We start from the raw sequence: 13,425 nt of genomic DNA on the forward strand, positions 1-13,425 counted from the left end.
GGGCTGGAGGCTTTTATAAAGCTACAAGGAGCTCTGCGGGCTGGAGGCTTTTATAAAGCTACAGCTGTTTCAACTATTCGTGTTAGCCATGGAGCCCACAGACATGTGGGTAAACCTAAGTCAACATCACAGAAATAGGTGCAAAACCACTTTCCTCTACAAACTGCCTGTAGTGTGCCTGGCATTGTGCTTAACGTGCCACAGGTGCTCGAAACACAGAGTCATACTAGCCAGAATGTACTGAGTACCTACTGTCAGGCATTTGAAGCACTTTATATAGACTATCTCATTTAGCTTTCACAGCCCTGAAGCAATTCTTCTTCTTATTCCTACCTTTTGGATGAGGAAACTGAGGACTGGAGAGGCTGAGTCGCTTGCCTAGAGTAAGACAGCCAGAAGTGGTACGGCAGAGACGTGAACCTCGGCAGTCTGACTCTAGCATCTACACTCTTCACCGCTGGGGCTTTGAGAGACTGAAAATCCCCCAACGAAGTTTTCGCTGTTGGGCCCCCTCCTCTAAATCTGACTTAAACTCAGTTTCTAAAAACTCTAAAAAAGTTTCTAATGTGTCTAAGATTTTGGAAATTTGGAATTTCTTCCTTTTTCAACAAGATGGAACTGAAAGTTAATTTACCTGAAAGTTCAAACATCTACTTACATTATGAATTACAACCACTTCCAAACCGGAGATCCTAAGTCCCCAAGTGACAAGTATTACTACAAACATGTGCAGGATTTTTGTAACACCAATGACCAAACTGTTTTTATCTTTTGTTTCTAGGCAGTATACAACTTTTGACATCCAAGGAGATTCTTGGATCTGACTCGGCTACACTAATGGGATCCAGAAATGGGAGAATCGGGCAATAAATCTGTCACAAAGTAGAATTCCTAGATCACCCTGAATTAGCTAGATCGAGGGGACAACAGTATGCAGCCAAATCCATAGCCCAGAAAAAGCAATGTAAATTAAAAACCTCATGAAGGAAAGAAGAAAAAAACTTCCTAAAGAAATAAGACTATATATAAATCACCAAAGTAGCATATCAGAATATTCAAAGAATATTAACTATGATATGAATGTCTAATTTACTGAGAAGCTCTTTTACCTTCTGACTCAATATTTAATCATCTATACAGATAAGCTAATAATGGCACAAGTGTGTAAGAAAAAAATAAACGTTAATCTCCTAGAGACTTCAACACCCTTAAAACAAGAGTAAACTACAGCTATACTGATAGTAGTAACAATGTCATTTGAAGGACTAAGCAACTAAACGGGTTTAAGAACCATGCTGCTACTGATGTTTTAAGACTAAGAAAGTCTCCTTCAAGGACTTGTTCAGAACACTTGTAGCATGTACAGTGAAAACTACTTCCTTTTTACGCTAAACCTCTAACTAAAAATGAAATGCATACCAAGTATAACTAGTATTCAAAAAGAATCTTTAAAATTTTATTTTAGAATTGTAATGTTTCTCCTTATACTCCAAGACTTGAAAAAATTACCCAACCTCTTAACCGGTTCTCTTACCCGAAAAGAAAGAGAAATCTGAAAATTTCTGCTTCGTGAATTAAACTCTTTAGACCACAACTCAGTAATGCAAAAATACAAAAGCCTAATACCTGAATTATAGATGTAGGTGTCAAATTATAGAGTATAAGCTGGAAAACTTATATTGATCTTGACAATGTCAAACTTACAATACAAATTTATTCAATAAATTTACTGAAGCACTAAATAATAAAGGATGAATCAAATTTGGTAGAAGTACCATGTTAATTCATATCAGGCAAAGTATTTTTACCTAATGGATATAATAAGAAATACTTAAAAGAAGAAGCTTTTACACTAATACCTTTCCACTAGAAATTCTGGATACCAAATAAAACAATTCACTGGTGTCCAAAAGAAATTGGAACCAATAAAAACAGTTCTAAACACGGTTATCAACATAGGAAAAATTTCAGATATGTAGCACCTACAGCTAATTTTTATAGAAACAATACTGAGTTGTTTTTTTCCCCAAGTTTTTTTTTTTAATACAGATAGTATAGTAGCTCAAAGAAGGATTCCAATCACCTTTTATGCGTAAGAAAGCAACCTCAAGCTAACCTTTGCAATGAAGGTAAGTCTGAAAGCTACAGGCTGAAAAGTATAGAAATGGAAAATGTATTCTCTATTATATTTTATTTTAGACAGCCTTTTTAAAAACCAAAATCATTACTTACCGACTTTGTTCTTTCCTTTGTTTTATTAATTGAACGAGTTCCTTGTCAAAATAATCTTCTTCCTCTTCTTCTCCCTTTCCATCGTCTTCTCTTTCCTGGGCATCAACATTATCTTTGTGCAACTGGCTAGAAATGTGCTTTGCATATGCAGAAAGACCCACTTCTGTGACCCCGCACACTCGGCACTCATGACTACTGTCCCTAGGGAAAGAGGGAGATGAGGGACATTCAATTCTCCCCACTGGCATGGCACACTCAACAGATCTCTTCCGGTTTCCTCTGAAAAACGCTGCACACTTTGGCACAGTGAAAGATTAGTGCTAATCAACTTCAATGCTCCTTTCATCACTTTTAGTAAGTTTGTTCTAAAGTTATTTTTGAAATGATTTTAAGATTCTTTTCCAGCAATCAAGAGGCAGTACACTTCAGAATAATATAGTTTAGGAGGAGAAATCTTCTTGAATTGCTGTACTTAAAATCTTGCCAGAGGAAACATGGTGAAAGGGGAGGCAGGGCAGGGGGCTCAGAGCAAACAAAAGTTGCTCTAGAGCACACCCATGGTGCCAGGGGCACTCAGGAGCCTGGTCACAGCACGAACATTTTATCTCAGGCTCAAGAGCTTTCTCCCAGGGAGAGTTAAGGGGTGGAGAAAAGAGCAGGCAGCCTAGCCAATCCCAGTGTGGTAGCTAAATCGGAACAGCGGGAGCTCTGCCTGGAATGTGAAGATTCCGGACCCCAGGGCAAAGGATAGGAGTAGTCTCAGCAAACTTTTTTGGTCTGGATGATACATGTGACCTACATTCTGCTTCAGAAGGGCTTATTTAAAAGGGAATGGAAAGCATTTCAGTTGTAGGAAGTTAACAGCTGTGCTAGGCAAATGGTTTTTCTCAAGTTTCAGAAAACGCAAGTTTGGAGAGAAGGGAAGCCAGGTTCTTAGTTCAGAAAGAAATTGAGCAGGTTTTTTTCCTTTTACTTTACGCAGTCAATGGTAAATCTCATACTTGGCCAGTTTAAGAAACCAAAACCTTGAACCAACACCCAGAGCTGTAGTGGATGAATAATTTAACAGCTTTTTTAGCTTCCTGAAATCCCTTGATTGGTTCAGCTGTCTATGTAGCCACTGATGAGAAACATCTGAACACCATGGCCACAAGTGTAATGAATGAACAGTAATAGCCATTCAATAATGGCTCAACGGGCTTAACTCTGTATCACTTGTCTTGGGTTTACACTAGTGATATTTTTGCATTTCCTATGCCAATCTCTATTACCCATTCATTCATTTATTTATTTTACAAACAGAAGCTTATTACCATGCATATCCCAGGTATACATGAGAGACACCCAGGAAAAATGAGTGACTCTCCTAGGTAACCTAAGCCACCAACTTAAATACCATCTTCAGCTAAAGGCAAAAGAAAGAAAAGCAGGAAGGAGGAACAGTTATGGGAGGTAACCAGGAAAAGCAAGGAAAACAATGGTAAGGGTAGTTATGTAGATTTAAGTTGGTGCTTTCTCCACTGATAAAATTCTCTATGCCAATCTTAAAAACAAAACAAAACAAAACCACAAAAAGACATGCTGTCTTATAAGACAGGCAGAAAGACACACATACACACATGCACAACACTGTTCCATCCTCCCCTCACATATATCTATAAAGATAGGGTGGAATTCATATCAATTAACCAGAAGAGAACCTCAAAACTGAGCACTTCATTTACCAAAAGATGGTTTCTATTACAGACCACCTGAACATTCATTAAAAAAAAAAAACAACCTTGCGGAATACCTAATAAATTCTGGGCATCATGCTAACTATATGGTTACAGTTGTCTAGCATGACAAAGTAGAAATAATGCCCAGTAAATTAAAAGTTTTTCCCCTTGTAAGAATTATGGAAAACACCTCAGAAAAATGGAGAAAATTCCTAAGTTTTTACCTTTTTTGAACTCTGTAACCTCAAATGCTCTGGACACAATACAGTCTCTGACATTAAGATTCATTTTAATGAGTTCTGACCAGGTTCCCTGAAAAATCTCATTACCTTATTATCCTGTATTATCAATATTCTAATTCCCCAAAAGCTTAAATCTATTCTTTCACTGAGCATTTTCCACTAAAGTATAATCCTCAAATTCCTCAAGTTTGCCACGGATACCCCTACTCTTCTCTCAAAATTACGGTAGCTCATACAAAGTGTTAACTTGTAGCAGAAATCAAGCCTTTTCTCATGGCAACACAAAAAGAAGTTAAAAATATGTAAGCATAAATCTGTCCAGCATTGGAAGAGTCTGAAAACTGCAACTAACCTAGAATACATAGTTTACACTATCATAAAAATTCGAATCATACTTGTGGTGAGCACAGAGGTGTTGCATCATGATGTCTTACTCCTAAAACTAATGTAACACTGTGTGTCAACTATACTTCAGTTAAAAAAATTTTAAACATAAAGTTAAAAAGAAAATTCAAATCAACTGAATTTTCTGGTTAGAAAATCTTTTGAGCTTTAAATTCTCTAAAACTATGGAAAATGTTTTAGTCCACTTTTCTACATAAAAACTTACAGAACACTAAACTGTATATTGTAGTACCAAGGATATCTTTCCTAAAGGCATTCTTAAATAAAACTTCTGCTTATACCCTTACTTCTAAAATGCTGAGAATTTTTCTCATGTTCAAGCTATTAAGAACCCTCTCTTTACAGATATAACTGGAAGACCACACTGTTTAAAATATTAAGGAACGCAGTGTAGACAGTATTTAACTCTGTTAAAAATAAACATCCATAATCATAAACCCACACACTTTGCAATCTCCAAAGCACAGGCATATGTTGGATATGTAACAAATACTCAAACACAGATTTTTAGAACATATGTGCGTTCCTTCTAAGAAAGGGTATTAACCATAGTTCTAAAGTTATATTTAATAGAAAAACACCTAAAGAGATCCTGCCCACAAGGGTAGAGGCAATAAGTGTAACAAAAAAGCACTAAAAACAAACTCTCCAAAACCAAAAATTCCTAAAATTTTTCCTATAAATGAATTCTAGTGTAAAAAGAGAGAGAGAGAGAATCTTTACAAGAAACGTCAAAATGAGGGGTGCCTGGGTGGCTCAGCTGGTTAAGTGTCTGCCTTTGGCTCAGGTCATGATCCTGGAGTCCCAGGATTGAGCCCCACGTCTGGCTCCCTGCTCAGCGGGGAGTCCGCTTCTCCCTCGCCCTCTGACCCTCCCCCTGCTCCTTCTCTCTCTCTCACTCTCTCAAATAAATAAATTTAAAAAATTAAAAAAAAAAAAAGAAATGTCAAAATGAGGAAAGAGAGGATCCACATTTATCTAGGGAAAGAATGGGTTAGGACAAACACATCTCTTAAAAATGCGAGTGTGTCTGTGTCTGCAGGAAAGCATATTACCCGTTTTACATACAAGAGGCATTCATGCTTCTACATATCATGTTAGGGAAACCACGTATTTAAAAACTTAATGGCAAATTAAATAATATTTTAATGATGCTATTTTCCAATTCTCTATCAATAACCAGTTAAAACACTTACTACTTTGTATAACTATATAAAGTAACTGCTGGGGAACACGTACTACTTCTTGACTAATAAAGGCAAAAACTGTCCTCGGGACATTTAAAGGAGGGCCCAAATTAACTTCATCCTGTTACCACGCAATTTCCTCTCATGTGTGGAAGGCAAAGCCTTAAGATATTCTACCCATAAGCTTTTCTTTATTAAGCTTGCTCTAACTATACCACAACAGCTGGTTGATAAATAAAGGTTTGAGCCCTTTTAATAGCATTTATCTGTAGAAATAGGCCACACATCTGAGTAAGTATACTGGGAAAAAAAGAGAGAAATGTTCCAGATGTCCAAAATTGTGAACCAAATAAGAAAGTTTCTTACTGAACATAATAAAAAAATAAATTTAAATTAATTATTATTAAAATAAAAAGAAAGTTTCTTACTTTTCAAATTTGTATTCAAAACCTAAAAAATATGCTCTTTAAATTTCTTAACCAGATCACAGCTAAAAATTAGACTGATACAAATATAAAGAGAAACAGAAAGCTTTAACATCAGAAAGCCAGTAATTAAACATGAATTCCACAGAAAATAATCACAAACTGAGAGAAAGGAAAAATAATGACCAATAACTACTTGTCCCTATGGTACAAACTAGTGATCACAGTTTATCACCACAGTAAATGCTCCAAGTAAGTAAATGATTTTTGAGATTTTGTTTTTTATAGTTTTGTCAGTTGTTTTTCCTTGCTACCTGCTTTGCCTTTGCCCTTATAATTTATTACAGGCTAGGAGACCATATAAAACTTGTTAGCTCTGTACCTAAAATATGAATAAGTAAGTACTAAGGTGTTTCCCTCTAAATAAAATGACTTTGGATGCTAAGGTTGACACTTTTATTGTCAGCTTGGAGGCTTCTAAATGCTTTCTCCTCGATCATTTGACTATGCTCCAAATAACTGAAAATGATACACAAAATCTCCAAGGCACAGTTAAGTTAATGCGTGGAGTAGAGGAAAAAAGTTACTGAACAATAAATATACGGCAGTAGTTCAGTTACGTGAATAAGACCAGACCAGATGTGTCTATATAGAAACATAAGTCTATGTACACCCACAGAACGAGGTTTAGGTAGGATACGGGCCGAACTGTTGGCTTTCCTGTAGGAAGGGAGCAGGGCTGGGGCATGTAAGACTGAGAGGACTTCTACCTTTTTTACTTTTTACGATTAATTCTGTATTCATTATGAACACGAATCTTAAGGAATCAAAATTCTTTTTAACATTTTAAATAGCTGTTTAGTGGATGTATGAAGAAAATAAGGCATTAATCTTGGAATAAAAGTGGCTTCTCTCCTAATGACTAGATTTACTGACCTCATATGTTTCATTTGATTTATAATATAGTCACATGGCAGGTAGATAGCCCAGAAAAAGGTGAATTCCAACAGGAAGTCTGCTGGAAATGGGATTAAGTAATTAGGATAATACCCATTTAGAGAATCAAAGGTTGACTCTATTTCATAGGTTTCTAATGATAATGAGTTAAAGATCGTATGTATGCAAGGTATTATGACAAGGATTCTCCACACTAAATCTGAATGAAAGCCTCTTTTATGTTGCTGCTAAGACCTAACCTTCCTATAGTAAGAAACCGAGACCATGCAAAAATTCTACAAATATGCTAAACAGATGCTAAAAGTTTACTAACATATTAATTTGCCCACACCATATAAAACTGTATTATTTTAAATACAAATAACGTCAAATGACAGTCTGGCTTCATGATTAAAGCTTGTATCTATTCATGCAATAAGTATTTCTCAGTTCCCCAATGCTTCTCTGTTCCATACTATCTCCAAACCTCAAATTCAAGTCAAAAACATCAAAAAAAAAAAAAACCATAGATGGAAAAAAAGAGAGACATGGAATACATACATCCGCTACATTTAATTTTTTAAAGGTGCTTATTAGACTTACTTTCTTTAAATATCTCAAGTTTTGCATCACAAAATAGCATTCTTAGATATTCAAAGTTTGTGCCCTGATTTTATTTACACTAATGAGACTCAGTGCTATTCAGCAGACTTTGGACTTCTCAGACTTTTTCAGTAACACTACAGGTTTCTGCCATGTAATAATTTTTGTAACACAGCTGAGGCAATAACAGAGAAATGTCTTAGTTTTAAGGCTGGTGTACAGGAATGAGAAAACATCCTAATGAGAGAACTAGCTCATCCTCACCCACCTCTGTTGCAATCTACTACCTAGAGCTGCAGTGAATTCTCCATACTGGAGATGCACAAAGATTTACCCTTTTGGAATGCCAAAACACTACTGTAGTTGTTAATAATTCTAAAAGATCATTCTATGTCATAGGACCATATTCATTTATGAAGGATTACTATAAAATAAGCTAAGAGGCACCCTCAGCACTGAGATCCCCCGACAGTCGCAAGTTGATGGAAGACAGCCGTTCCCATACCTGCCCTTCAGGTTCTCAAGTTCCCTGTGATGCAACATGCTCCGCATGTGTTCGTCCATCTCCTTCAAAATTAAAGAAAGCAGATTAAACTAAGGGAGATTGCTTTGGGAAAAGAAATTCCTCTGTTTTTATTCAATCAACAGTTGGGGTTCAGGTTCTTTGTGTCATTAGTGTTTGTCCTGGTTACCTTTCTCAATTCAATATTGAAATCAGTTCCTCATAGTTCTTTAGCTATGTTTTTGACATTATTTCATTTTTAAATAAAGGACTTTTTAAGAAAAACCTATTTAAATGGCTTTCCAAAAATATTAGAATGTATATTGTCTTTAGGGGGCAAAAGATTTAAGAATAAACTATGTGGGTTAAATTCTATCTCAAAGAATTTACTCGTTTTTTTGGTTTTTTTTAAAATCTGAAGTCACTTAACTTCTCAACTATTTGGTTACTTTTCTCCATACTTTCCCCACTCAACTGAGAGTTTCTCAAAAATAAGCTAAAATTCTTACTCAAGTCTTGGCCAGGGCTTGGCATACGGTTGTCCACATTTGCTGAATGATAGATATATTAATTCTAGGTAGAAGTTACGGACATAACAGAAGTTCCCTGTGGTTGATCAGAAGTTTTTTAAAACTGTTTCGAACACAGCTCAATCATGCCTTCATCGTCACTGCCCACTCTCGCCCAACTGATTTGTTTGGTTCTAATGAAATGTTTGAAAATCTACTAGGGCCCCCTGTACCTCCATCCCATCCTTAGGGGGAGGAAAATGAAATCTGTGGGAAGAGTTTCCACTTAAAAACATGCGCACATACACGCACATCTCAAAAAGCTGTAAATGTCTACCCCTTTGTCACGCAGGCATATATATAGGTAGCACGCCATAATCAGAGAATGGCTATTCACATATAAAATAAAATAAAGGGCCACTGGGGCGCCTGGGTGGCTCAGTCAGTTAAGCGTCTGCCTTCGGCTCAGGTCATGATCTCAGGGTCCTGGGATCGAGCCCCGCATCGGGCTCCCTGCTCCGTGGGGAGCCTGCTTCTCCCTCTCCCTCTGCCTGCCGCTCCCCCTGCTTGTGCTCTCTCTCTCTCTCTCTCCCTCTCTTCTGTCAAAAAAAAAAAAAAGCTTAAAAAAATAAAATAAAATAAAGGGCTACTATAATTGTTGAGTATTACTATTAACTGTGCCCTGTGTTTAAGTGCCTCAAACATTTCCTCATATGAACTACAAAACACTGCTGAGGGAATATTATTAATTTCATAAGGATACAAGGATACACAGAAGCTAACTCATTTATTCACCAAGTATTTATCATTGCTTGTTCAGTGCCAAATACAGAGCTAGGCATTGAAGGGATAAGTGTGAAAATATTCAGTCTTGCCCTCTCAGAGTCGTAGATAATCAAGTGGTCAAACTAGGACTCAGACCCTGACATATCTGACACCAAAGCCAAGGTTTTATATACCACGTCACACTGTAACCATCTAGTGCATTGAGATTTTTCATCATATACAATTCATTTGTCAAAAAGAATACAACAACCCAATAACCTATTCTTACTTTATCTACTACAGTGTGACAAACAGCTTTGTGATTCCAAACACTTCCTTTAAATGACAATTTTACTGAAGATGACCATCACTTCCTTCCTGTCTCTATAAATGCTTCACTTGGAGGGGATAGCTTTACATGTGACCTTCCCCCCACCACCCGCCCCACCTACAATTGACTGGCCACTAACTAGAATGAACACTTACAGAGCTGAAAGCTGAATCAGATTAGTGACATAATCAAGAATGAAAAAAATCCATGAACAATATAAACACCTGCTCAAATCCCTATGTATCCTTTGTTCTATCTTTCCTTATATTAGATTTACATGTGCCAAATCCCCTTTCTTTGAGCTAAATTTAAGTTGGTTCTTTTTCTTGCAATGAAACCATTCCTGATCAAAACAGCATTCACTGAAATAGGTTATTCTCAGATAGAAAAACCAATTCTGTATCCTATTTCAGTTATAAAAATGTTATCATTCAAAATTTGTTTTAGGGTGACTTCCGACTAGATGTCTAAAACCCTTCACAAATCTTTTCCTAAATTTACATGCAAAATTCTCTCCCACCCTGCTCCAAGGAATAAATGCAAATAGCGTGACAACCTGAGCTTTCAAAATAACTAGGAAAGATCCATGGGTAGTAGGATTAAATAACCCCAAGTGCTCAGTTACCAAGCTTCTTTTTAGTTCTTATAATATTAATCAGTATTATGTTTTTTAAAGAAGGGGGAGAAAGGAAATTTTTTTTTGAAAAGATTTGGCAGTTGAACAAATTTATAAAACAGTGAGTAATATAACAGAATTTTTTTTTTAGTGTTTTTAACTCCAGGGTTTCTCAGTCTTTTAATAAATTAATGAACATCCAGCAGGGAGCCTGCTTCTCCCTCTCCCCCTCCAGCCCCCGCCCCGGTTCGTGCTCCCTCTCTCTCTCAAATAAATGAAAAATCTTTTAAAAAATAAAATTAAAATAAAAAAATAAATTAGTGAACGTCAGAATGCTCAGGGATGTAGTACACAGCTTTTTCCCACACTTACAGAGTCTTTTTCTTCTCCACAGTATATTTGGAGAAATCAGGGTTACACTAGTTTGGGAGACTAGAGGTAAGCACTGCTTCAACGTAAGCTGTTGATAATCGATTTAAAACTCAGTATCAGGGACGCCTGGGTGGCTCAGTCGTTAAGCATCTGCCTTCGGCTCAGGTCATGATCCCAGGGTCCTGGGATGGAGCCCCAAGTCAGGCTCCCCGCTCGGCGGGGAGCCTGCTTCTCCCTCTTCCTCTGACCCTCCCCCTGCTTGTGCTCTCTCTCTTTCTGTGTTAAATAAATAAATAAAAATCTTTAAAAAAAATACATTTATAAATAAATAAATAAAACTCAGTATCAGAGTTATCTCTTTCAATTAACCCATTCCACTAATCCCTTAGACCACATTAACCTTAACACTCAAATCATGTCATTCCCTTGCTTAAAAACCTGTAACTGGCATTTCCTAAGGCAGGAGTGGGTAATCCCAGCTCTTGATTTTTCATTATGATCCACGGAAAAATATGAAGAGATGAAAACATGTTTAAACCAGAGTAGAGGGGCGCCTTGGTGGCTCAGTCAGTTAAGCATCTGCCATTGGTTCAGCTCATGATCCTGGGGTCCTGGGATCGAGCGCACCATAAGGCTCCTTGCTCAGTGGGGAGTCTGCTTCTCCCTCTCCCTCTGCCCCTGCTCAGGTGCTCTCTCTCTTGCTCACACTCTCTCTCCCAAATAAATAAAATCGTTAAAAAATTTTAAAAAAGAAAAAAAACAAGGATCCTAGGTGATTCTTATTAAATAAACAAACAAACAAACCAGAGTGGAAGAAATGCCAAAAGACTTAAAACGGCAAAATTATGAGCTATCACAAGGCAGGGCTGCTACTCCATGAGAAGTCTGACACCACACCTCTGAGTGTCTGCCTATCCCTCTCACACCTTCTCAATTTCCCATCTCCCCCCAATCTGAAAGGAGCCATGAGGAATTTTTATTCATTATAAATTTGCATAAACCCTGGTCAAAAATTTTTAAAACTAGAAGAGCTCTTTTACTTTTGTAAAAGGCAGCAGCTATATTATTAAACATGAATTTAAAATCTCAACTGATTTTTCCATCACTAACAGAAATCCTAAATAGGGGGGGGAAAAAAAATTCACCCCAGCCTACTGGATGAATTATAATTGAACCCCTCAGTCTGGCATTCAACACATTTTATAACTGTTTGCATTTAAATTACAAATTATATTGCAGTCCCACTATCCCCATTACAAAACTGTCTTAATCAGGTAAGCCTTCTCATGGACTCTAGAACTCTTAGACTCCATTCTACCTCTGTATCTCTGTACATGTTGTTATCCCACCTAAAATATCTCTCTTCTATTTCTCTGAAACCATCTTACTCCCAAACATCTTTCCAGGTTCACTCAAACCTCCCTGGCTAACCTAGCTCATGATAAGATAATCTTCCCAGTTCTCCGAATTTTCATTGACAATCCAGAGCATCTTAAAAGTTTAGAAAAAAATTTCTCAGTAGTTAAGATAGCAGCACTACTTTGAAAGCAAAGGATACAGGCAAGAAAAAGCAAAAAAGTGAGTCAAATTGCAGCCAATTTCCCTAAGACACAGGTAAAATTCTTTTAGTTTTTAAAAATGTTTTTCTCTGAGCAACATCCCCCCCTTGTGGACATCTAGGGTACTGTTAATGCCGTTTCTGCTCTGCAGCACTTTTCACAAGGCAGAAACAGAACGCAGGTACGGAAAACTAATGCTGTATCCTTAGCTCATCAGAAAGTAGTATAACCTCAAATAAACTGAATTTTAAGGTCTTTTCTCTGTAACTGGTTACTGACTAAATTAGTAACTATTTACTGTCGACTTCTGAGTATCCTCAAATTTTGGGTAGATTTAATAATATAGTTATATTGGCTTTATGAGGCACTAAAGAGAAAGAAACCAGTGGAATGAGACTATGATATAGGAAAGAAGCATAAATAAGACACTGTTAAAAGCTTTTACCCATCTACAAATTCCAAAAAGAGCAGTCATAAAGCCTCAGATTCTCCCTCTTCTATGTATTACCTTTTTTGAGCTGTACACAATGTGGCACAATATGCATTTTCGTTCTCGTACCATAGTGACCAGATCTGAAGCACTCAACTTCACACCTGCAATGAGGAAGTAACATTTAGTAACCTTTCTCCCCCGGATGTCTTCTTAGATCCACCTTAACATAGCTAAAAATCCAAGTCTTGCAACGCCCTCGCCTCCACCCTGCTCTTCCCAGCCTTCCCATCTTGGTAAATGAAAATTCAAGCTTTCCAGGTACCTAGGGCAAAAACTGTGGAAGTCAACCTTGATCCCTCTTTCTCACCCCATAGCTTCCCTCATCAGCAAATCTTGTCAGTCCCCCCCTTGAAATACATCCCAAATCCAACCCCTCCTCACTACTGAGCTCAACTGCCATCTCACAAGCCACCAGCCTACTGACTTGCCTCCCTAGTTCCACTCTTGTCCTCTTATAGTCTATTCTCAAAACAGTAGCCAAAGATTCTCACAAGATTTTTTTAAAATTTAAGGCAGATCATTTAACTCCT

At 37.2% G+C, this 13,425-nt stretch overlaps 1 protein-coding gene across 9 annotated transcripts in view; it reads right to left on the bottom strand.

Moving 5' to 3' along the window:
- ZNF106 (zinc finger protein 106) overlaps positions 1-12,964 on the bottom strand; it is a 44,833-nt gene extending 31,869 nt beyond the window's left edge. For 5 of the 9 annotated variants that reach the window (XM_044918363.1, XM_044918361.1, XM_044918359.1 and 2 more), the window contains exons 1-2: positions 12,911-12,964; positions 8,254-8,315 (exon numbers count right to left, since the gene is read on the bottom strand). In XM_044918363.1, coding sequence (XP_044774298.1) covers positions 8,254-8,315; positions 12,911-12,964 — 116 coding nt within the window. Of the gene's footprint in view, positions 1-2,232; positions 2,434-8,253; positions 8,316-12,910 lie in introns of those variants that run through there. The other 4 variants (XM_044918358.1, XM_044918357.1, XM_021695634.2 and 1 more) reach the window with 2 other exon arrangements.
- Between the last annotated feature and the right edge of the window lie 461 nt (positions 12,965-13,425).

This window comes from Neomonachus schauinslandi, chromosome 9, assembly GCF_002201575.2.
Source record: "Neomonachus schauinslandi chromosome 9, ASM220157v2, whole genome shotgun sequence".
In the NCBI taxonomy this organism is placed as follows: domain Eukaryota; kingdom Metazoa; phylum Chordata; class Mammalia; order Carnivora; family Phocidae; genus Neomonachus; species Neomonachus schauinslandi.